This window comes from Saccopteryx bilineata, chromosome 5 (genome assembly GCF_036850765.1).
Source record: "Saccopteryx bilineata isolate mSacBil1 chromosome 5, mSacBil1_pri_phased_curated, whole genome shotgun sequence".
NCBI classification, from domain to species: domain Eukaryota; kingdom Metazoa; phylum Chordata; class Mammalia; order Chiroptera; family Emballonuridae; genus Saccopteryx; species Saccopteryx bilineata.
This window is the reverse complement of record NC_089494.1, coordinates 98892539-98918807: the sequence shown is the minus strand read 5'-3', so window position 1 is coordinate 98918807 and position 26269 is coordinate 98892539. Positions and strand designations below refer to the sequence as shown.

Sequence of the window (26269 nt, the reverse complement as noted above, 5' to 3'; positions counted from 1 at the left end):
TAAATATTCCTTTTACTAGTATATGTGACTATGCTATTCACTGTGTCTATGAGCAGTGGTGTTAGATGGTAACCTACATGTGGACAGAATAATGTGATGGTCTAGTCATCTGAATAAACATGCATTCTCCTGATGGATCAACCATACTGCTAATCTTTATAGTTGTGATTCACATTTTTGTTAGCATTTTTCTTTAAAGAATTGGCATAATATAGAAAAGTATGATTTTAAGGTCATTATTAATTATTTAAATGTGAGAAAAATGTATTCAAAATGTCTCAAAAAATAATGTATCCTAAATATCAACTAATGGCAACTAGGATATAGTATGACTGCAACAATTGTGATGTTTTAAAATTTGGTTTACTTACATATATGAACACATAGCATTTATTATGTGTGAGACACTGTCCTAAAAACTTTTCATGTATTAACCTTTATTTAATATGTTTTTATTAAATAACTATTAATCTCATGTTTACTAATAACTATGATGTAGATACTATTAACTCTAGTTTAAAGATGTGGCTCAGAGAGGTTATCTTGCCAACATATACAAATAGTAAGTCATAGGGCAGAGATGTAAACCCAGGTATCTGGACTTCCAAGGTCCTGCATTAACTACAAGCACAGCTTCCTCAACCTATAAAATATGTTAAAATTTAGATTTAAACTATCCACTATTTTCCTTTATATTTCATATGTTGAAGTTTTGTTTGTTTTTTATTTCTTTTTAATTTTCATTTATTGTTTTTTTAATCAACTGAGAGGCAGAGAAGTGGAGAGACAAACTCCTGCATGTGCCTTGACTGGGATCCACTTGGCAAACCCCTGTCTGGGGCTGATGTTCTGCCATTCTGGGGCTGCTGCTCTGTTGATCAGCAACCGAGCTATTTTAGTGCCTAACACGAGGTCATGGAGCCACCCTCAGTACCTGGGGCCAACTTGTTTATTAGAGCCATGGTTATAGGAGGGGAAAGTGGGGTAGGTGCTAAGGCAGATGGTTGCTTCTTCTGTGTGCCCTGACCAGGAATAGAACCCAGGACTTACACATGCTGGGCAAACACTCTACTGCTGAGCCAACCACCTGGGCCAATTTGTTTCTTCTTAACTTCATATAGCAACATTAAGAACCAAAGGATCTAAAATATATATATTTTTTAAAAATCTTTGCTTAAATGTCAAGAAACAAACTGAAAATTTTTACACATAATGGATACTTACATGTTAGAAAATTAATGTTAAAATTTATTAATTTTTAAGTTGGCAGATTAGATAAATATCAAAGAGCATTTCTAACCTTTATTTCTTTAATTTTTGAAAGATATCATCTATTTCAATTTTGCAGCACTGAATCACATGTATTTTTAAAATTTATTATTTTTATGAACCTTCCATTCATTTAATCACCAGGAAACAGGGGTTATTATTATTGTACTTGTGCTAATGCTGAACTTTGTCACCATTTTTAGTGTTGTATTCCTAAACTAAGTAATAAACTAGTCATCTTTTTTTCCCCTGTAGCATCGGAATTGTTACTTCACAGAGGCAGATAACAAAATGGATAATGATTGTTATCACTGAGATCCTTATAATGGGGAAAAATAGAATGTTTTTCGATCATTCTCAAAATTGGAAACTGACTGAATTTCATTTAGAAAATAGCAAGTCCTCATTATAGGTAACATCCTCTAAAAGTATGTAAAGACTAGAATATCTTCCTTGAATCCTGGGAAAATATGTTATATATGATCCATAATAGTAAATTTCTCTATTTATGCAAAGTGGTCGAGTCACATATAATTCATTTTTCAAGTTAAGATATCAAGAACATCTCCCCCCAACATACTGAAATACAGTGAATGTCTGACTTCCCTTTTATAGATATGAAAATGTCAGTAAAGCTTGAGAGTATCATGTCCATTTTTTATATTCACTAGTGATCATGTTAATATGAGCAAATCAGACAGTGAGTAAATGAAATACATGGATCCTATTCAGAGGGGGAAAAATGACGTAATACATAGACCCAGGCCATTTTTCATGGTCCAATTTACTTAAACTACTCTAAACATACAAATTACAGTTCCTCTAAAAGCCATTTATCTGGCCCTCGCTGCACTTCTGGAAGGGGCACCCCTTTCATTAGTGGTCAGTGAGAGGAACACATTGACCATCTCATTAGCCAAAAGCAGGCCCATAGTTCCCATTGAAATACTGGTCAGTTTGTTGATTTAAATTTACTTGTTCTTTATTTTAAATATTGTATTTGTTCCCATTTTGGTTTTTTACTTTAAAATAAGATATGTGCAGTGTGCATAGGGATTTGTTCATAGTTGTTTTTTTTATAATCCGGCCCTCCAGCGGTCTGAGGGACAGTGAAATGGGCCCCTGTGTAAAAAGTTTGGGGACCTCTGATCTAAAATGTTGAACAGCCTAAGGGACAAAATGTATATGTGGCTTCTTCAGACAAGATGGCACTGGAGTAGGCAGACGTACCATCATCCACCTCCTAGAACCAAAGTGGATTAAAAACTAATTTTAGGAAATATCATCTGGAAAAACCAACTTTGGACTAAATTAAGAGGACTCTTCAACCAAGGAACACTGAAGAAGCCACACCGAGACTGGTAGAAAAAGCAGAAACGCGGAGAGCAAATGGCAGCTGGGAGAGACTCGTGTGGTGGGAACTTAGTGTATCCCAAGGTTCTCTTTACCATGCCACAGTTGCAGAGCTCCAGGGAAAAGCAACCTGGTCTCATCTCTCCAGGAAGAGGATAACAGAAGCTCCATCTCCACACATGCTGCCAATGGCTTTTCCAGTCTACCTGAATCATTACCACCTAGAAGCAGCAGTCATTGGGACTTGGTCATGAGCTGCAAAGTATAGAATTATGACAACAATCCCAGTGCCATGCAGACTTTTCCTGGACTCCTGCTCCTTGTGACAGCTCCTAACAGACTGAACTGGTGTTGGGTTGCATTTTTCAGGGATTTGGCATGGTGATGTTGCCAACTTGGACTTGGTGAACATGTTAAGGACACTACTTTTTTACGGATTCTTGCTGTATTGGCCAAGAGTTTGCTAAAAAGGCTTTAATCACTGTAAAAAAATAGAAGACTGGATAAAGAAGATGTGGCACATATACACCATGGTATACTATTCAACCATAATAAATGATGACATCGGATCATTTACAACAAAATGGTTGGATCTTGATAACATTATACAGAGTGAAATAAGTAAATCAGAAAAAAAACAAGAACTTCAGGATTCCATACATTGGTGGGACATAAAAATGAGACTAAGAGATATGGACAAGAGTGTGATGGTTACGGGGGGCGAGGGGAGGGAAGGAGGAAGAGGGGCACAAAGAAAACTAGATAGAAGGTGACGGAGGACAGTCTGACTTTGGGTGATGGGTATACAATATAATTGAATGACAAGATAACCTGGACATATTTTCTTTGAATATATGTACCATGATTTATTGATGTCACCCCATTAAAATTAATAAAAAAGTATTTATATATAAAAATGTATATGTGTATATTTTTGCTTTTATAAAAATTAAAATTAATCTTATAAGATCTTATAAGTATTTGTACTCCACATACTGGTTGTTTTTTCTTTGATACTCCTCCATGCTAAATAAAAGTTTTTAGAGAATATCTTTTTTCATTATACCAGTAACCCATTACTGACAAGACTAATGATTTCTTGCCTAATTTTAATTTAATTAAATCCAATATATTTATTGAATGCCTCTTAAGTACAACAATATTTTTTTTCTTTTTAAAATCCTCAAGTGACGTCATAGAAATGGCATTGTAAGGAGTTATACCAATAAATCTCCCCAAAAATTCAACAAGATTTTCAACCAGAGACAGAAAAATCTATCCTTGGAGCCTCCAGATGTTCCGAAATACACCCAAAGGTATGATCGAGAGAAAAATTGACTAAATATATAATCAACCTCAAAGGAAATAAGGAGGAGGAAACACTCCACCTTCCTCACTAACCTAAATAAGGGCTGCTTTCACTGGGAACTGACAATATAGGAACTAAGGTGAGCACAGGGTGTGAATAGAACCAGACTGTGGCACAAATGTCCGAACCAGGCTGTGGCACGGACATCCAAGCGGAGGAAATACTGTGCTTGTGGCAACCAAGTCAACACAAGCTAACGCTTGCACCAAACCCAGACAAAGAAGGCACTTGGGACAGCCATCCGCCCTGATCTCTTGGTCAGTGCACGCACATAGTGGGCGAGAGATTCCTCCTAGAGCCCCAGAAGTGGGCACCCGTGATACCGGACAGAGGGGCAGAGTCAGAGGCCTTTGTGTGGGCCGAAACCATAATCTCGGGGTTGCCCCTGTTCCCCAAAAAGCAGCGTGCAGGGAGGGAGTGGGATCAAAATTCCCTACACTCAAACTTTTCTGTGTGGGTGGGGCGCCTCACTCAGAGTGAGAAGCAGCTGGCCTGATATCCTGCTCAGCGAGCACAGAGAGTGGGCGAGAGATTCCCCCGGGAGTGGGCGCCTGTGTTCCTGGACAGAGGGGCAGAGTCAGAGGCCCTTGTGTGGGCCAAAATCAGAGTTTTGAGGTTGCCCCTGTGCCCCCAAAAAGCAGCGCGTGAGTGAGTGGGAGCAAAATTCTCTACTTTCAAACTTTTCCGTGTGGGTGGGGTGCCTCACCAGGAGTGAGAGGTGGCTGGCCAGATATCCTGGTTGGTGAGTGTAGATAGTGGGCTAGAGATTCCCCCAGGAGTGTGCGCCCGTGTTCCTGGACAGAGGGGCAGAGTCGGAGGTCTTTGTGTGGGCTAAAGCCCCAACTGATTATGCTAGGAGCTCTGACTGATTGAGCTTTACCCAGAGCCCTGTGCTGAGTGGAAATAGAGTGGGGATTTACCTGCTCTTTGAGCCTCTTACTATCCAGGCAGAGGCAGCAACAACCCCATAGCTGGATATCAGGCTACTAATTCAGGAAGGAAAGACTAGGAGAGATGCTCTGGGAACACGGACTCTCTCATTGGCGGAGCCTGCAAATGCTAATGAGCCTCGACTGCCAACGAGACTGAAGCCCAATATATGACATCGCCATAGAGACTTATCAACTGCAAACTTCTACCTAAGCGTGCCACAGGGGCAGAACCCGGGGTACAGAGTCACCAAACAGGAGGAGGGAGAGAAAAGAAAAATGAAGAAGATAATCTCTCAAAATCAAGAATAATCCACAGACTTTATAACCTATGCCACTTTATTATATTTGTTCATTTGTTTCTCTTATCTTCTTGTCTTGATTATTTTCTTTCTCTTCCAATTTGGTCGTTTAATTCTCTGCCGGTCTTACTCTCTCCTCTGCTTGAACTACACTACCCATAAGTGTTACATCTCAATTATCTTTTCTTTCTTCTTCCTTTCTCTCTATGAGGGTTGCACTCCATAGAGCAACCCTTAACTCTCTCTCTCCTTTTACTGTTTTTTCTTCTTTTTGTGTTTTCCTCTTTCTTTTTTTTTCTCCCTCTATATTAGTTTCTTCTTTTCTCCTTTACTTTTCCTCTTATTCAATCCTCAATCATGAACAAATTATTTTATCTGGAACTCAAATTTTTCTTTGTGGCGCTTTGGAGGTTTTTTACTTCGCTTTTTTAACTCACTAGCAGTGCTCCCAACCCTGACTCTCCATTTTATCTAGTTCTTGCTCCACTAAATACAATAGTAATTTTTAAATTTTTTGCCCTTTTTCTTGTTTCTCTCTAATTCCTCTCATCATATCTCTTAGCCAACCATCACCGAAAAGCAAATCATTTTATTCTTGACCGAAATTTTTTCCTTTTTTGCATTTTGTGGGTCCATACCTCCTTTTTTGTCCCTTTTTCACTTCTCCCCAACTCAGGCCCTCAAATATAGGTACTTTTTCTTCTATTTAACACAATAGAATTCACAGTTCACCACAAGATTTTCTCAAGAAGGAGGGGAGAGGAGAGGAAAAAACAAAGGGGGGGGGATAATAATTTTTTTATTATTTTTTATTTCTTTTAATTTTTTAAACTTTTTATTCTTTATTAATTCTCATTAATACTATCAACAAAACCACCTTCAGATGCCACAACGGAAAAGGAAATTGAATATCATGGATACAAAAGACAGAGAGGTAGCACAGATAGATGACGAAACTCTATGGAGAAAAAAATTAATATATTGGAAACCTTGGAGCTAAATGACAGAGAATTTAAAATAGAAATCCTAAAAATACTCAGAGATATACAAGAAAACACAGAAAGGCAATTTAGGGAGCTCAGAAAACAACTCAATGAACACAAAGAATATATTTCCAAGGAAATTGAAACTATAAAAACAAAACAGAGATGGAAAATTCAATTCATGAGCTAAAAAACAAGGTAACAAGCTTAGCTAATAGAACAGGTCAGATAGAAGGTAGGATTAGTGAAATAGAAGACAAGCAACTTGAGGCACAAGAGAGAGAAGAAGAAAGAGACCCAAAAATTTAAAAAAATGAGAAAGCCCTACAGGAATTGTCTGACTCCATCAAAAAGAATAACATAAGAATAATAGGTATATAAGAGGGAGAAGAGAGAGAAAATGGAAAAGAGAACATATTCAAACAAATAATAGATGAGAACTTCCCAAGCCTGTGGAAAGAACTAAAGCCTCAAATTCAAGAAGTAAACAGAACTCTTAGTTTTCTTAACCCCAAGAAACCTACTCCAAGGCACATCATAATGAAATTGGCACAAACCAACGACAAAGAAAAAATTCCCAAACCAGCCAGGGAAAGTAAGAATACAACATATAAAGGAAGGCCCATTAGATTATCATCAGATTTCTCAGCAGAAACTCTACAAGCTAGAAGAGAGTGAACCCCAATATTTAAAGTCCTGAAAGAGAGGGACTTTCAGCCACGAATTCTATACCCATCAAAGGTATCCTTCAAATATAAAAGAGAAATAAAAACATTCACAGATACAGAGAAGATGAGGGAATTTTTCATCAGAAAACCCCCACTGCAGGAAATACTAAAGGGGGTTTTCCAACCAGATAAAAAGAACAAAACAAAACCACAAGTAAAAGCTCCATAAGAACACAATAAGCCAAATTTAAACTGTGACAACAACAAAACAAAAAAGGGGAGAGGACAGAGATTAACAGTAGCAAAGGACGATGGAGTGCAAAAGTACTCACAAAATAGTACATTACAATGAACAGGATAGGAACCCTTTTCATTACTTAATAGTAACCACCATTGAAAAAACCACCACAGAAGCACATGATTTAAAAAACATAGCATCAGAGGAAAGATGTATGGAATACAACCAATCAAAAACAAAAGATAGAAAAACGAAAGAGAAGAATCAAGACACAAAACTAACAGAAAGCAATGTATAAAATGGAAATAGGGAACTCACAAGTGTCAATAATTACACTAAATGTAAATGGATTAAACTCACCAAAAAGAAGGCACAGAGTAGCAGAATGGATTAAAAAAGAAAATCCAACTGTATGCTGCCTACAAGAAACTCATCTAAGCAACAAGGATAAAAACAAATTCAAAGTGAAAGGCTGGAAAACAATACTCCAAGCAAATAACATCCAAAAAAAAAAGCAGGCGTAGCAATACTCATATCTGATAATGCTTACTACAAGACAGCAAAAGTACTCAAAGACAAAACTGGTCATTTCATAATGATTAAGGGGATGCTGAATCAAAAAGACATAACAATTCTTAATATATATGCACCAACCAAGGAGCACCAAAATATATAAGACAGCTATTTATTAACCTTAAAACAAAAACTGACAAAAATACAATTATACTTGGAGACTTTAATACACCGCTGATGGCTCTAGATCAGTCATCCAAACAGAGAATCAATAAAGATATATTGGCCTTAAACAAAACACTAGAGCACCTGGATATGATAGACATCTACAGGACATTTCATCCCAAAGTGACAGATTATACATTTTTCTCCAGTGTACATGGATCATTCTCAAGAATTGACCATATGTTGGGCCACAAAAACAACATCAGCAAATTCAGAAAAATCAAAGTTGTACAAGCATATTTTCTGATCATAAAGCCTTGAGACTAGAATTCAACTGCAAAAAAGAGGAAAAAACTCCACAAAAATATGGAAACTAAACAACATACTTTTAAAAAATGAATGGGTCAAAGAAGAAATAAACGCAGAGATCAAAAGATATATACAGAAAAATGAAAATGACAATACAACGTATCAGAATCTCTGGGATGCAACAAAAGCAGTGATAAGAGGAAAGTTCATATCACTTCAGGCCTATATGAACAAACAAGACAGAGCCCAAGTGAATCACTTAACTTCACACCTTAAGGAATTGGAAAAAGAAGAACAAAGACAACCCAAAACCAGCAGAAGAAAGGAGATAATAAAAATCAGAGCAGAAATAAATGAAATAGAGAACAGAAAAACTATAGAAAAAATTAATAGAACAAGGAGCTGGTTCTTTGAAAATATCAACAAAATTGACAAACCCTTGGCAAGACTCACCAAGGAAAAAAGAGAAAGGACTCATATAAACAAAATCAAAAATGAAAGAGGAGAAATCACCATGGACATCATAGATATACAAAGAATTATTGTATAATATTGTGAAAAACTTTATGCCACTAAGTTCAACAATCTAGAAGAAATGGATAAATTCCGAGAACAGTACAACCTTCCTAGATTGAGTCAAGAAGAAGCAGAAAGCCTAAATAGACCAATTAGTAGGGAAGAAATAGAAAAAACTATTAAAAATCTTCCCAAAAATAAAAGTCCAGGTCCAGGCGGTTATAGTAGCGAATTTTATCAAACATTCAAAGAAGACTTAGTTCCTATTCTACTCAAAGTCTTCCAAAAAATTGAAGAAGAAGGAATACTTCCAAACTCATTTTATGAGGCCAATATAACCCTCATACCAAAACTGGGCAAGGATAGCACAAAAAAAGAAAACTACAGACCAACATCTCTAATAAATACAGATGCTAAAATATTGTACTAAACAAAATACTAGCAAATCGAATACAACAACATATTAAAAAAAAATACATCAAAATCAAGTGAGATTCATCCCAGAATCTCAAGGATGGTTCGACATACATAAAACGGTTAACGTAATACACCATATCAACAAAACAAAGAACAAAAACCACATGATCTTATCAATAGATGCAGAAAAGGCTTTCGATAAAATACAACACAATTTTATGTTTAAGACTCTCAACAAAATGGGTATAGAAGGAAAATATCTCAACATGACAAAGTCCATATATGATAAACCATCAGCCAACATCATATTAAATGACACAAAACTGAAGGCTTTCCCCCTTAAATCAGGAACAAGACAGGGTTGTCACCTCTCTACACTCTTATTTAATGTGGTGCTAGAGGTTCTAGCCAGAGCAATCAGACAAGACAAAGAAATAAAAGGCATCCATATTGGAAAAGAAGAAGTAAAGGTATCACTTTTTGCAGATGATATGATCCTATACATCGAAAACCCCAAAGAATCTACAAAAAAACTACTAGAAACAATAAGCCGATACAGTAAGGTCACAGGATACAAAATTAACATACAAAAGTCCATACCCTTTCTATATGTCAACAATGAAACACTTGAGAACAAACTCAAAAAATAATCCCCTTCATGATAGCAACAAAAAAATAAAATACCTAGGAATAAACATAACAAAGAATATAAAGGACTTATATAATGAAAACTACAAATCATTTTTATGGGAAATCAAAAAAGATACAATGAGATGGAAGAATATTCCTTGCTCTTCTATAGGAAGAATAAAAATAAACAAGATGGCCATATTACCCAAAGCAATATACAAATTAAATGCAATTTCCATCAAAATTTCAATGACATTTTTAAAAGTAATGGAACAAAAAATCATCAGATTTATATGAAAGTATAAAAAACCCCGAATAGCCAAAGAAATCCTAAAGAAAAAGAACAAAGTTGGGGGCATTACAATACCTGACTTCAAACTATATTATAGATCTACAACAATCAAAACAGCATGGTGTTGGCAGAAAAAATAGACACTCAGACCAATGGAACAGAAATAGATAGTCCAGAAATAAAACCACATATATATGGCCAAAAATTTTTTGATAAAGGGGCCAACAACACACAATGGAGAAAAGACAGCCTCTTCAAGAAATGGTGCTTGGAAAACTGGAAAGCCACATGCAAAAAAATGAAACTCGACTACAGTTTGTCCCCTTGTACTAAAATTAATTCAAAATGGATCAAAGACCTAAATATAAGACCTGAAACAATAAAGTGCATAGAAGAAGACATAGGTTCTAAACTCATGGACCTTGGTTTTAAAGAGCAATTTATAAATTTGACTCCAAAGGCAAGGGAAGTGAAGGAAAAAATAAATGAATGGGACTACATCAGACTAAGAAGTTTTCGCTCAGCAAGAGAAACTGACAACAAAATAAACAGACAGCCAACTAAATGGGAAATGATATTTTCAAACAACAGCTCAGATAAGGGCCTAATATCCAAAATATACAAAGGACTCATAAAACTCAACAACAAACAAACAAACAAACCAATAAAAAAATGGGAAGAGGAAATGAACAGACACTTCTCCCAGGAAGAGATACAAATGGCCAACAGATATATGAAAAGATGCTCATTTTCATTAGTTATTAGAGAAATGCAAATCAAAACTGCAATGAGATACCACCTCACACCTGTTAGATTAGCTATTATCAACAAGACAGGTAATAGCAAATGTTGGAGAGGCTGTGAAGAAAAAGAAACCCTCATTCACTGTTGGTGGGAATGTAAAGTAGTACAACCATTATGGAAGAAGTATGGTGGTTCCTCAAAAAACTGCAAATAGAACTACCTTATGACCCAGCAATCACTCTACTGAGTATATACCCCCAAAATTCAGAAACATTGATACAAAAAGACACATGCAGCCCCATATTCATTGCAGCATTGTTCACAGTGGCCAAGACATGGAAACAACCAAAAAGTCCTTCAATAGAAGACTGGATAAATAAGTGGTACATATACACTATGAAATACTACTCAACCATAAGAAATGATGACATTGGATCATTTACAACAAAATGGTGGGATCTTGATAACATTATAGGAAGTGAAATAAGTAAATCAGAAAAAACCAAGAACTGCATTATTCCATTCGTAGGTGGGACATAAAAACGAGACTAAGAGACATTGATAAGAGTGTAGTGGTTATGGGGAGGGGGAGAGGAAAGGGGGGAGGGGGAAGGGCACAAAGAAAACTATTTAGAAGGTGATGGAGGACAATCTGACTTTGGGTGATGGGTATGCAACATAACTGAATGACAAGATAACCTGGACATGTTTTCTTTGAACATATGTACCCTGATTTATTAATGTCACCTAGTAAAATTAATAGAAAGATAAAAAAGATATGTAAAATTGTGAAATATTGGAAACAGTGGAAATGTTTAACAATAAATTAGTTACCATATTTCCCTGTGGAGAAGATGCTCCTATGTACAGATGCACCTTAATTTGGGGGACTGAAATTTAAAAAAATGTATTACATAAAAATATAAAAAATAAAAATATAAATAAAATCCTCATACTTTGTAGGTTTTTAGTATGAAAGGTATAAAGGAGTGAAGGGTAATAAAGGAATAAAATGATTGCTCATATATTCCTTGGTATGCAGAAACTCTCATGTGACAAAGAAGGATCAATTAGATATAAAAACTAGAACTGAGAAATTGAGAGTATATGGGAAAAGAACTGGATTCCATCAGACTATGTCAGAGTAAGCACAGAAAAATTTACAGAAAAGAACATTTTGATAAGAAAAATAATAGTATTAAAGGAGAATGAAGGACAACTATCCAAGAAAAACAAAGGATAGCTGTGTCATTTATGGACCACAGAGATGAGTACTTTCAGTTAAATCTAGCAGAAGATAATATAACATGAATTCTAAAGAAGGCTTGAAGTGCGATCTCTAAGACCAAAAATGCCAGTGAAGTGGAAAATCTGCTTACTGTATACTTAAAGAGGGAGAAAATGTACGCTTTGTAGGAAAGAGCTTGTCATCTGAAAATCACATGTCTCAAATAAAAGTATGTTAATAAAAAGAGAACTTTATTTTCATTAGAATTGGATTATCATAGGTTATGATATATCATAAAGAGGAAGCATAAAGAAGAGGTATAAAAATATGAGCTGATGTTATACCAAATGACCATGCTATCCCTGGGGAAAAAGGAAAAAAGAAGAAAAAGACATGTGAGACAGGTTTAAGAACAATGGCAAGGATGATGTGGAGGAGATAAAAATAACAGAACCAAGATAAATATTACTGATGCACCAAAATGTGGAACACACGGGGAGAGGGAACAGACGTGTTAACGTGAACTCAATTCTCTTAAGATGGATGAGCTCAAGCAGTCTGTCCTTCCTCGTCCACACCCCTTCTCCTCCCAGCACTCTGCACAGTGACTGTTTGCAGGCTAACAGAAATGCGTCCTTTTGTTTTCCTCTAATTTACTAATCATACTTAGGTAGGAGAAACAAATCCCAAAGACTGTCTACAACTTTTCAGAGTATTTTTTTATTGATGCAATAGCAGTGACTAAAAGTGTGGTATAAACCCTGAATTTTTAAGATTCTCCATTTTTATATGATTAAGGTAAAAATACATTCTCATAACAACCACTTACCCTGTGGCTGCCGACTAGGATGGTATATCTGAAGGTCAAATGGCTGTGCACTAGTTTTCTGAATCACACTGACATTCTGCCCTGTCCATTTATTGGCTTTCGATAATGTGTTGGTCCTCCAGTCCGTCCAGTAGACCTCACTCCCATAAAGAGACACGGCAAAGGGATGAGAAAGGTATTCATGACCACGGATGATTTCTATCATTCCTGTTCCATCATAGAGGGCTGAATAAATAGCATCTGACCTACAGAAAGGTAAATACATCAGTAATTTATTAAAACTGATTTAGAGAGTAGAGTAATGTGATTATATTATTTAGATAAATGATAGAAAATATTTTATAAAAACAAATTTATGAGACTATATCTAATTTGTAGAAAGAAAAAAATCATAATTAAAAACCAACAAAAGTCACCAATTGCCAGAAAATCACCATTATAGTAAAGCCAAACAAAAATCACCATCTTTTTCAATGTATGTATATGTAATACATCCGTATTAAGAAATGTTTTGGGCCCTGGCCGGTTGGCTCAGCGGTAGAGCGTCAGCCTGGCATGCGGGGGACCCGGGTTCGATTCCCGGCCAGGGCACATAGGAGAAGCGCCCATTTGCTTCTCCACCCCCCCCTCCTTCCTCTCTGTCTCTGTCTTCCCCTCCCTCAGCCAAGGCTCCATTGGAGCAAAGATGGCCTGGGTGCTGGGGATGGCTCCTTGGCCTCTGCCCCAGGCACTAGATTGGCTCTGGTCGCAGCAGAGCGACGCCCCGGAGGGCAGAGCATCGCCCTCTGGTGGGCAGAGTGTCACCCCTGGTGGGCATGCCGGGTGGATCCCAGTCAGGCGCATGCGGGAGTCTGTCTGACTGTCTCTCCCCATTTCCAGCTTCAGAAAAATACAAAAAAAAAAAAAAGAAATGTTTTGAATTTGTAAATATTATCTGAGGAATGTAATAAAAAATACAAAAGAAAATAAAAGATTATTTTTTAAACCTGGCATCTGTCCAAACTATCCTTTTTTCAAAGTGGTCTACAGTTAGTCCATTGGGCCAAGCACCAGTTTTCATGTCTTTATAGATGGTGTTTCTTCCAGCGCCACTCATAGAGGCAGATTCAATGCGAGGAAAATTGGCATCCCAATCTGTCCAGAAGAGAATTCTGAAGAAATAGAAAATGTTAATGTATTATTCATTTATTTCACAAATATTTACTCAAGAATTACTATATGCTAGGTACTGGCTAGATAAACAGTCACAAGGGAAATCAGTGTATTGTCTACCTTCATGGGGTTTAGAGTCCAATGGAGGAGACAGACTAAATAAACACATAACTATATAATAACAGCTTCTAAAATATTTTGAAGAAAAAGTTGTTATTAGAATAATAGCAGGTGAATGACTTAGAGAATGTGATCAAGGCAAAAAGCACTTTGAGGAGGTGATATTCACAGAGAAAGATGCAGAGTATAAGAGCCTGCCAAGGAAAATAAACAGCAGATACAAAAGCCCTAACAGAGAGGGATGGAGAATGTGGTCAATGCATCAGAAATGTGGTGAGTGAGGAGCAAAAGAGAAGAAGAAAAAATAAAGGGTGATTTTATGGGTCGTGTACTATAAGGCAATTATTTGGGAATTTATTAAAAGGGAATAAGAAGCACAATTAAGTAGGAGAGAAGCATGACATCATACATAAATGGATCACAGTGAGGCAAGAGTAAATTTTTATTTATTCATTTTAGAGAGAAAAGAGAGAGAAGGAGAGCAAGAAGGGGGTAGGAGCAGGAAGCATCAACACTCATATGTGCCTTGACCAGTGAAGCCCAGTTTCAAACCAGCGACCTCAGCGTTCCAGGTCGACACTTTTATCCACTGTGCCACCACAGGTTAGGCAGAAAGAAGATAGTTTTCATTGAATTTTAAGTTTTGTTCCAGAGAGTTGTTTTATTTTCCAAGATAACCAAATTCCTATAATTAAGGATCATTCCAGATAATGAAAGATTGAAAAATAGTACAATATATTAAATTATAACAAAGAACAAATTTAGTTTTTACCAAGCTTTACAATTTCTCAGTAAGATGTTTTCTTCCTTACCAAATCTCTATGCTATCCATTGGGCTCTGCTACCAAAGAAAATTTTGTTATTTTTAGTTCTGGTTTGAAACCCCAGACTTGCCTGGTCAAGGCACATATGGGAGGCGATGCTTCCTGCTCCTCCACCTTCTTGCTCGCTTGCTCTCTTTCCTCTCTAAAATGAATAAATAAAAATCTAAAATAAAACTATTTTCTTTTTTTATAATAATTATGATGGATCTTTGTAAGGAATTGTTAAATGATATAAAGTAAGTATTTATTTTGACTTCAATTTTTGAGAAGCATTTAGTCTCAGAATATAGGAATTGCAAATGTAAAATGATTAAAAGATAATTCAAAATATTATGTAATCAATTTAGTAAGTACTATATGTGCTGCAAGTATGGTGAATAGGAAAGGAAGATATTGACCTTGATAAGAATGGAAGTTCAAAAATGTTATTAAATGTGTTGATGCTGAATTGTGGCCATATATATATACTTAATTTATGTGGCCATAAATATATATATATCTCAAGGCGGGGATCTGTAACTCCAGTATAATTAATCTCTGACTGCATTATCTCTTCTATAAATGAAAGGTATAATGATCACATCTGTTGGGACCATTTCATGAGGAAATGGATTTCAATTTAGTGCACAGGGTGGCTAGCACTTAGAAAATATTTGCATTTGTACAAGCATACACATACACGTATTCATAGAGAATATTTTTTAATTTTTATTTATTTATTCATTTCAGAGAGGAGAGGGAGAGAGAGAGAGAGAGAGGAGAGACAGAGAGAGAGAAGGGGGAGGAGCTGGAAGCATCAACTCCCATATGTGCCTTGACCAGGCAAGCCCAGGGTTTCGAACCGGCGACCTCAGCATTTCCAGGTCGACGCTTTATCCACTGCGCCACCACAAGTCAGGCCGAGAATATTTTTTAAAGATAAAATTTCAAAGTTTTTCTATATTGTTAAAGAAATGGAGAGAAAAAGAATTATAATTAATGCTAATGTTGATGTTTAAATGTTACAATAGCATATATGTGAACATAGGTTAGTTTTATAAAGTTACCATGAGTCAAAGCCATGAAAAAAGTATGAGGAGTAGGTCCTAAGATTTGGTTTATGGCATAGAATAAATCTCAAATAATAAATTTATATATTTTTTTAAAAAAATTAGTTTTATGGGTAGCTTTAAGTGCTTCTGCAGCCCTGGTGCTGGAACTAAATTCATAAAAACAACATCCAAACTGTTTATTGTTTTACCACTAAATATTTGAATAAATTAAGCAAACTGTGGGAAAAAGTTAAAGTGAACATTTGTATGATTAATATAAGAGAGGTTATTCTGTAAATTTTTATTTTGTATAGCGTGACCAGGTGGTGGCGCAGTGGATAGAGCGTCGGACTGGGATGCGGAGGACCCAGGTTCGAGACCCCGAGGTCACCAGCTTGAGTACTGGTTTGAGCAAAGCTCACCAGCTTGGACCCATGGTCGCTGAATTAAGCAAGGGGTTACTCGGTCTGCTGAAGGCCCACGGTCAAGGAACATATGAGAAAGCAATCAATGAACTAAGGTGTCACAACAAAAAACTGATGATTGATGCTTCTCATCTTTCTCGTTCCTGTCTGTCCCTATCTATCCCTCTATCTGACTCTCTGTCTTTGTAAATAAAAAATAAATAAAATTTATTTTGTATATTTAAAAATTTTATAATATTTAAAAGTGAATAATTAAAATTAAATAAATAGGTAAATATTTTAAATGTATACTATTAGAGGACATTTATAAAACTATTGAGATTTTCTTCTGAAAAGATTATTGTTTAAAGATGGAATTGTTTTGTATGAAAAATACTAATATAGAAATGTAAGTATAAACTAATTAAAGCAATATATATACACACAGAGAAATAGATATATAAATAAATATAAGTATATACATAAAATATGTTGCCAGTTAAAATGGAACAAAGATTAATTAATATAAAACTGGTAGGCCATTTAGTTAAATAGTTGAATCTTGTCCTTAATAACAATGAATATAAAAGGAATTATATGATTTACTTCAAATTTACTTTTGGATGCATACATCTTTTTATTGACACAAGTTGTTATTTTTTAGTTTCCCTTTTAACTGAGTATTTAAGAAATAAGATTTAAAATAGAAACAAAAAAAAACATCAATCAAAATTATGGTGATACCTTGACAAACAAGAAGATTTGCAAATTTGAAAAAGATCAGTAAAAATAATTCCTGAAAACAATAAATTTGAGAGTCATAGGTACTTTGAATATCTGTGACTAAATCATCACCAGATTAGACAAATGAAGATCTGGTGTCTCCCTGGTAACTTCCTACCCAGTTCTGCCTTATGTGGTTGCAGCATTCCAACCTACATATCAGCATCCCTGCAAATCTGAGTGCTCTGTGTAAATTTATCAAAAAGAAGTACCATGGGTACTTAAATAGCTGTTTTCAGTGGACAAAAAGAAATATGGCTGGGAGCAATTTTTAGCATTCTAAAACAAGTGATCCCCTCACTGTTTTACTAAATATAGCCACACTAAGGTGTTCCTCTGCAGTGGTCACCCTAGTACTAACCTTTCATCAATTCAGGTGGGAAGTTTCCAACATGTTTTATAAAATACCATGTTCTAGAATTAGTTCCCTTAAAAGTGTTCTTAACCTTGAAAGCCATAAGTCAGTTTATAATCAATTTAAAAGTTGATTTCAAGAATCATTGTTTCACAAAACTCTAGGCACACTTTTGTGTACTTTACAATGTGCTATTTCAAGAGAATATTTTCCCATATTACTTTACTATTGTTAAAATTATTAGCATTTCAAAGATTGTATTATTTCATCATATATACAATGACTAAATACCCTTTTTTTTACAGGACCTATGAAAATATTCAGCCACAATTGCTTTTTAAAAAAGAGACTACAGTCTACTGATTCTACAGTTCCTGCATTCATGGTTTAGTTTGTATCAGGATTAAATTGGGTCAATAGACCATGAACAAATTGTACCATTACAGTCATGAAAAGGCCATTATCATTTATCAGGTCAAGCTGCAGAAGGTGAAAAATAAATGATCTTGGCTAAAAAAGGAGGTTATTACCTACAATCTTGAGGTCTGCTAAAAACAACATCTTTATTATTTTGGTTTAAGATCACTCCCAGATAAAATTAAAATTTTATTTAGACATTTCTATCAGTCTTCACAATTACTATATCTGTTTTCATCAACTATAATTGTTATAGCAGAGTCCAGTTATCATGTCAAAAAAAACCTAATACCACAGTGGAGCAGGGTGAGGCCATGCCCTTGCGCAAGAATAAAGGCAATGGAAGTTTAAGAACTGAAGTGAGTGTTGCCTGACAGATTGTGAACCCCGTGGTGCTTGTTACTCCCTAATAACAAGCTTGATGTTTAGAAGAGATTCATGTACTCATTCAGGTCACCTTAAAAATAAGTATATTCCCTTAAAATGGAATCAATGAAACATATCTGCTCCCTAAGACTCCCAATTTACCATCCTAGAAGAACTTGTCACTTGAGATACTTAGTCAAACCTTCATATTAGTAATGTAATATGAAGGCCAGGGGACTCAATGCTTACGATGGAAAGTAGTTTATAAAAAACACTTCTTTAGTATTTGTAAAATAAGTCACAAAGACTTTGATTGCTGTAGAACTTTACATGATGTAAGTGTGTTTTATGGGGCTAATGTTATAGCTTGTTTTGTTTTTCCCTCAGCTGGGCTGAGTAAGCAAAGTTGCTGGTTGTAAACACTGTAAACTTTCTTAAAAAAATGTTTTTCTTGCCCTGGCCGGTTGGCTCAGAGGTAGAGCGTCAGCCTAGCGTGCAGAGGACCCAGGTTCGATTCCCGGCCAGGGCACACAGGAGAAGCGCCCATTTGCTTCTCCACCCCTCCGCTGCGCCTTCCTCTCTGTCTCTCTCTTCCCCTCCCGCAGCCAAGGCTCCATTGGAGCAAAGATGGCCCGGGCGCTGGGGATGGTTCTGTGGCCTCTGCCTCAGGCGCTAGAGTGGCTCTGGTCGCAACATGGCGATGCCCAGGATGGGCAGGAGCATCGCCCCATGGTGGGCGTGCCGGGTGGATCCCGGTCGGGCGCATGTGGGAGTCTGACTGTCTCTCCCTGTTTCCAGCTTCAGGAAGAAAAAAAAAAAATGTTTTCCTTGTAACAAAATGTATAGTATCAGATTCTTATTTTTACTGTATAATTCATATTTTAAGGTACATCCCTGAGTTTCTGAATGTTACATGTAAACAAAATCTATTCATATGTATGCATTAATTTATTTAGCTCAGTTATATATATCAAGAACATATATTGAGCATAATTTATATATACCAAGAGCAGTGAATGATTTCATAGACTTAGAAGCAACTTTGCTCAATATTGGAAAATTTATGTTAGGAAAGCTTAGGGAAGATAACAGTATTTATACAAAACATATTTATCAAAAAATTGTCCAGTGGATTTATCCAAAAATAAAAATTTTCAATAGAGGTTTAAATGTCTTTGGGACTCCTATCAATTTTGGTTCATAGCTTCCTTATGTATTTCAACAATAATTTGAAAAATAGGTGGACATCTTATGTGTCTTTTTTTTTTTTTTTACAACAATATTTTCTTTTTTCTTTTTTTTTAATAAATTTTTATTAATGGTAATGGGATGACATTAAAAATCAGGGTACATATATTCAAAGAAAACATGTCTAGGTTATTTTGTCATCAAATTATGTTGCAAACCCCTCGCCCAAAGTCAGATTGTCCTCCGTCACCCTCTATCTAGTTCTCTGTGCCCCTCCCCTCCCCCTAACTCTCTCCCTCCCTCCCTCCCATGTCCTCCCTCCCCCCCCCCACCCTTGGTAACCACCACACTCTTGTCCATGTCTCTTAGTCTCATTTTTATGTTCCACCAATGTATGGAATCATGTAGTTCTTGTTTTTTTCTGATTTGCTTATTTCACTCCTTATAATGTTATCAAGATCCCACCATTTTGCTGTAAATGATCTGATGTCATCATTTCTTATGGCTGAGTAGTATTCCATAGTGTATATGTGCCACATCTTCTTTATCCAGTCTTCTATTGAAGGGCTTTTTGGTTGTTTCCATGTCTTGGCCACTGTGAACAGTGCTGCAATGAACATGGGGCTACATGTGTCTTCACGTATCAATGTTTCTGAGGTTTTGGGGTATATACCCAGTAGAGGGATTGCTGGGTCATAAGGTAGTTCTATTTGCAGTTTTTTGAGGAACCACCATACTTTCCTCCATAATGGTTGTACTACTTTACAGTCCCACAACAGTGAATGAGGGTTCCTTTTTCTCCACACAGCCTCTCCAACATTGCTATTACCTCTCTGTTGATAATAGCTAATCTAACAGGGGTTGAGTGTGGTATCTCATTGTAGTTTTGATTTGCATTTCTCTAATAACTAATGAAGCTGAGCATCTTTTCATATATCTGTTGGCCATTTGGTATCTCTTCCTGGGAGAAGTGTCTGTTCATGTCCTCTTCCCATTTTTTTATTGGGTTTGTTTGTTTGTTTGTTGTTGAGTTTTATGAGTTCTTTGTAAAATTTTGGATATTAGGCCCTTATCTAAGCTGTCGTTTGAAAATATCAGTTCCCATATAGTTGGCTGTCTGTTTATTTTGATATCAGTTTCTCTTGCTGAGCAAAAAACTTTTAATTCTGATGTAGTCCCCATTCATTTATCTTTGCCTTCACTTCTCTTGCCATTGGAGTCAAGTTCATAAAATGTTCTTTAAAACCCAGGTCCATGATTTTAATACCTATTTCTTCTTCTATGTACTTTATTGTTTCAGGTCTTATATTTAGGTCTGTTGATCCATTTTGAATTAATTTTAGTACACGGCCTGGACAGGCTGTAGTCGAGTTTCATTGCTTTTGCATGTGGCTTTCCAGTTTTCCCAACACCATTTGTTGAAGAGGCTTTCCTTTTCCTCCATTGTGTGTTGTTGGCCCCTTTATCAAAGATTATTTGACCATATATATGTGGTTTTATTTCTGGGCTTTCTATTCTGTTCCATTGGTCTGAGTGTTCTATTTTTCTGCCAATTACCATGCTGTTTTGATTATCGTGGCCCTATAATATAGTTTAAAGTCAGGTATTGTAATGCCCCCAGCTTCATTCTTTTTCCTTAGGATTGTTTTGGCTATTCGGGGTTTTTTATAGTTACATATAAATCTGATGATTTTTTGTTCCATTTCTTTAAAAAATCTCATAGGGATTTTGATGGGAATTGCATTAAATTTGTATATTGCTTTGGGTAATATGGCCATTTTGATAATATTTATTCTTCCTATCCAAGAACAAGGAATATTTTTCCATCTCATTGTATCTTTTCTCGATTTCCCTTAACAATGCTTTGTAATTTTCATTATATAGGTCCTTTATGTTCTTTGTTATGTTTATTCCTAGGTATTTTATTTTTTTTGTTGCAATCGTGAAGGGGATTATTTTTTTGAGTTCGTTTTCTAATATTTCATTGTTGGCATATAGAAAGGCTATGGACTTTTGTATGTTAATTTTGTATCCTGCGACCTTACTGTATTGGTTTATTGTTTCTAATAATCTTTTTGTGGAATCCTTCGGGTTTTCGATGTATAGGATCATATCATCAGCAAAAAGTGATAGCTTTTACTTCTTCTTTTCCGATATGGATGCCTTTTATTTCTTTGTCTTGTCTGATTGCTTCTGGCCAGAACTTCTAGCACCACGTTGAATAAGAGTGGAGAGAGGTGGACAACCCTGTCTTGTTCCTGATTTAAGGTAGAAAGTCCTCAGTTTTATGCCGTTTAATAGGATGTTGGCTGATGGTTTATCATATATGGCCTTTATCATGTTGAGATATTTTCCTTCTATACCCATTTTGTTGAGAGTCTTAAACATAAAATTGTGTTGTATTTTATCAAAAGCCTTTTCTGCATCTATTGATAAGATCATGTGGTTTTTGTTCTTTGTTTTGTTGATATGGTGTATTACGTTAACCGTTTTGCGTATGTTGAACCATCCTTGAGATTCTGGGATGAATTCCACTTGATCATGATGTATTATTTTTTTAATATGTTGTTGTATTTGGTTTGCCAGTATTTTGTTTAGTATTTTAGCATCTGTATTCATTAGAGATATTGGTCTGTAGTTTTCTTTCTTTGTGCCATCCTTGCCAGGTTTTGGTATGAGGGTTATGTAGGCCTCATAAAATGTGTTTGGAAGTATTGCTTCTTCTTCAATTTTTTGGAAGACTTTGAGTAGAATAGGAACCAAGTCTTCTTTGAATGTTTGATAGAATTCACTAGTATAACCGTCTGGGCCTGGACTTTTATTTTTGGGGAGATTTTTAATAGTTTTTTTCTATTTCCTCCCTGCTGATTGGTCTGTTTAGGTTTTCTGCTTCTTCATGACTCAGACTAGGAAGGTTGTATTGTTCTAGGAATTTATCCATTTCTTCTAGGTTGTTGTATTTGGTGGCATATAATTTTTCATAGTATTCTACAATAATTCTTTGTATTTCTATGATGTCTGTGGTGATCTCTCCTCTTTCATTTTGGATTTTATTTATTTGAGTCCTGTGTCTTTTTTCCTTAGTGAGTCTTGCCAAGGGTTTGTCAATTTTGTTGATCTTTTCAAAGAACCAGCTCCTTGTTTTATTGATTTTTTCTATAGTTTTTCTGTTCTCTATTTCATTTATTTCTGCTCTGATTTTTATTATCTCCTCTCTTCGGCTGGTTTTGGGTTGTCTTTGTTCTTCTTTTTCTAGTTCCTTAAGGTGTGAAGTTAAGTGGTTTACTTCGGCTCTCTCTTGTTTGTTCATATAGGCCTGAAGTGATATGAACTTTCCTCTTATTACTGCTTTTGCTGCATCCCAGAGATTCTGATATGTCCTATTTTCATTTTCATTTGTCTGTATATATCTTTTGATTTTCTGCACTTATTTCTTCTTTGACCCATTCATTTTTTAGAAGTATGTTGTTTAGTTTCCACATTTTTGTGGGTTTTTCCCCCTCTTTTTTGCAGTTGAATTCTAGTTTCAAGGCTTTATGATCAGAAAATATGCTTGGTACAATTTCAATTTTTCTAAATTTGCTGATATTGTCTTTGTGGCCCAACATATGGTCAATTCTTGAGAATGTTCCATGTACACTAGAGAAAAATGTATACTCTGTCGCTTTGGGATGAAGTGTCCTGTAGATGTCTATCATATCCAGGTGTTCTAGTATTTCGTTTAAGGCCACTATATCTTTATTGATTCTCTGTTTGGATGACCGATCTAGAGCCGTCAGCGGTGTATTGAGGTCTCCAAGTATGATTGTATTTTTGTTAGTTTTTGTTTTAAGGTCAATAAGTAGCTGTCTTATATATTTTGGTGCTCCTTGGTTTGGTGCATATATATTAAGGATTGTTATGTCTTCTTGATTCAACTTCCCCTTAATCATTATGAAATGACCATTTTTGTCTCTGAGTACTTTTTCTGTCTTGTAGTCAGCATTATTAGATATGAGTATTGCTACGCCTGCTTTTTTTTGGGTGTTGTTTGCTTGGAGTATTGTTTTCCAGCCTTTCACTTTGAATTTGTTTTTATCCTTGTTGCTTAGATGTGTTTCTTGTAGGCAGCATATAGTTGGATTTTCTTTTTTAATCCATTCTGCTACTCTGTGTCTTTTTATTGGTAAGTTTAATCCATTTACATTTAGTGTAATTATTGACACTTGTGGGTTCCCTACTGCCATTTTATAAATTGCTTTCTGTTAGTTTTGTATCTAGTTTGATTCTTCTCTTTTGTTTTTCTATCATTTGTTTTTGTTTGTTTGTGTTCCATACTTCTTTCCTCTGTTGCTACCTTTTTTAAGTCAAGTGTTTTTGTGGTGGTTTTTTTAAGGGTGGTTACCATTAAGTAATGAAAAGGGTACCTACCATATTCATTGTAGTACCCTATCTTATAAGTATTTCTGCACTTCATCATCCTTTGCTACTGTTAATCTCCATCCTCTCCCCCCTTTTTTTCCTTTGTTGTCACAGTTTAAGTTTGGTTTTATTGTGTTCTTGGTGGAGCTGTTACTTGTGGTGTTGTTTTCTTTTGTTCTTTGAATCTGGTTGGAAAACCCCCTTTAGTATTTCCTGGAGTGGGGGCTTTCTGTTGATAAATTCTCTCATCTTTTCTGTGTTTGTGAATGTTTTTATATCTCCTTCATACTTGAAGGATAGCTTTGATGGGTATAGTATTCTTGGCTGAAAGTTCCTCTCTTTCAGGGCTTTAAATATTGGGGTCCACTCTCTTCTAGCTTGTAGAGTTTCTGCTGAGAAATCTGATGATAATCTAATAGGCCTTCCTTTATATGTTGTACTCTTCTTTTCCCTGGCTGCCTTGAGAATTTTTTCTTTGTCATTGGTTTGTGTCATCTTTATTATGATGTGCCTTGGAGTGGGTTTGTTGGGGTTAAGAAAACTTGGTGTTCTGTTTGCTTCTTGAATTTGAGGCTTTAGTTCCTTCCACAGGCTTGGGAAGTTCTCGTCTATTATTTGTTTGAGTATATTCTCCATTCCATTTTCTTTCTCTTCTCCCTCTGATATACCTATTATTCTTATGTTATTCTTTCTGATGGAGTCAGACAATTCCTGTAGGGCTTTCTCATTTTTTATTATTCTTGAGTCTCTTTCTTCTTCTCTCTGTTGTGCCTCAAGTTGTTTGTCTTCTATTTCACTAATCCTATCTTCAATCTGGGCTGTTCTGTTAGCTAAGCTTGTTACCTCGTTTTTCAGCTCGTGAATTGAGTTTTTCATTTCTGTTTGATTTGTTTTTATAGTTTCAATTTCCTTGGTAATATATTCCTTGTGTTCATTGAGTTGTTTTCTGATCTCCCTATATTGCCTTTCTGTGTTTTCTTGTATATCTCTGAGTATTTTTAAGATTTCTAGTTTAAATTCTCTGTCATTTAGCTCCAAGGCTTCCAATATGTTAAGTCTTTTCTCCATAGATTTTTCCACATCTATTTGTGTTACCTCTCTTTCTTTTGTATCCATAATATTCGATTTCCTCTTTCTTATCGGCATCTGAGGGTGGTCTTATTGATAGCACTAATTAGAATTAATAAAGAGTAAAAAGAAAAAAAAAAAAGGGTAAAACAGCCCACAAAAAAAAAAAACAGTAATAATTTATTATTTCCCCCTTTTTTCTCTCTTCTCTTTCCCTCCTCTCCCCTCCTCAGGGAAATATCGTGCCTATAATGGAGGGCCTAATTTGGGGTGAAGAGTTCAAGGGGCAAAAAAAGGGAGTAGGGACCTACTAAATGCAAAAAAAAAAAAAAAAAAAAAAAAAAAAAGGAAGAAAATCTTAGACAAGCATAAGATGATTTGCTTGTAAGTGATGGTCAACTAAGAGATATAATGAGAGGGATAAGAGGGAATCAGAAAAAAAGACCAAAAAAGAATAATAAAGAAGAAAAAATAAAAATAATAAGTAAAAATCTGTTGTATTAAGTGGAGCGAAGACTAAATACAATCGAGACGTTGGGTTGGGAGGACCCAAAATGCCACAAAAATAAACAAACAAGAGAAAAAAAAATAAAAACAAAAGCAAAAAAGAGAAATAAAACCAAAAAAAAGCCTTGAGTCCCAAATTAACTAATTTGTTCGTGATTGAGGATTATATGGGAGGAAAGTAAAATGAGAAAAGAAAAAACGAGTAGAAAGGAAAAAATAAGAAAAAGAGAAAAACGAAGGAAGAAATAAAATATGAGGAGAAAAAAACAAAATAAAGCAAGACAAAAAAAAAAAAAAAGAGGAGAGAGTGAGAGTTAAGTGTTTTGGAGTATAACCTTAAAGGAGGGTGAGGATGAAGAAGAAAAATAAAATGCAACACTCATGGGTAGTGTAGTTCAAGAAAGGGGAAGCATAAGATGGGCAGAGAATAGAAGGACCGAGGTGGAGGAAATAAAGGCAAAAAGATAGAAGAAACAAGCAACAACAACAACAACAAAAAAAAAATTAGTGGATCAAGTTGTAAAGTCTGTGGGTTTTTCTTGATTTTGAGAGGTTAACTTCTTTCTTTTTCTTTTCTCTCCCTCTTCCTAGTCGGTGACTCTGTACCCCAGGCTCTGCCCCTGTGTCACTCTTAGTTAGGGATTTGCAGTTGATGGGATTCTATGGCAATGTCATATAATTGGCTTTAGTCTTGCTGGAAGTAAAGGATTGTTGGCGTTTGCCGGGTCCAACGATGAGAGAGTTTGCTTTCCTGGATTCTCTCTCCTAGTCCCCCCTTTCTGAATTAGCAGCCTGGTGATCCAGCTATAAGGCTGCAACTGCTTCTGCCTGGGGAGTAAGAGACTCAAAGAGCTGGGAAATCCCCACTCTATCCCCACTCAGTGCAAGGCTTTGGGAAA

The 26269-nt window shown here is 35.8% G+C and overlaps 1 protein-coding gene across 1 annotated transcript in view; it reads right to left on the bottom strand.

Moving 5' to 3' along the window:
- The window catches only part of LRP1B (LDL receptor related protein 1B), a 2131860-nt gene that overhangs the window by 685200 nt on the left and 1420391 nt on the right, over positions 1 to 26269 (bottom strand). Inside the window, exons 26-27 of the mRNA XM_066281034.1 lie at positions 13741 to 13905; positions 12755 to 12999 (exon numbers count right to left, since the gene is read on the bottom strand). Coding sequence (XP_066137131.1) covers positions 12755 to 12999; positions 13741 to 13905 — 410 coding nt within the window. The remainder of the gene's footprint in view (positions 1 to 12754; positions 13000 to 13740; positions 13906 to 26269) is intronic.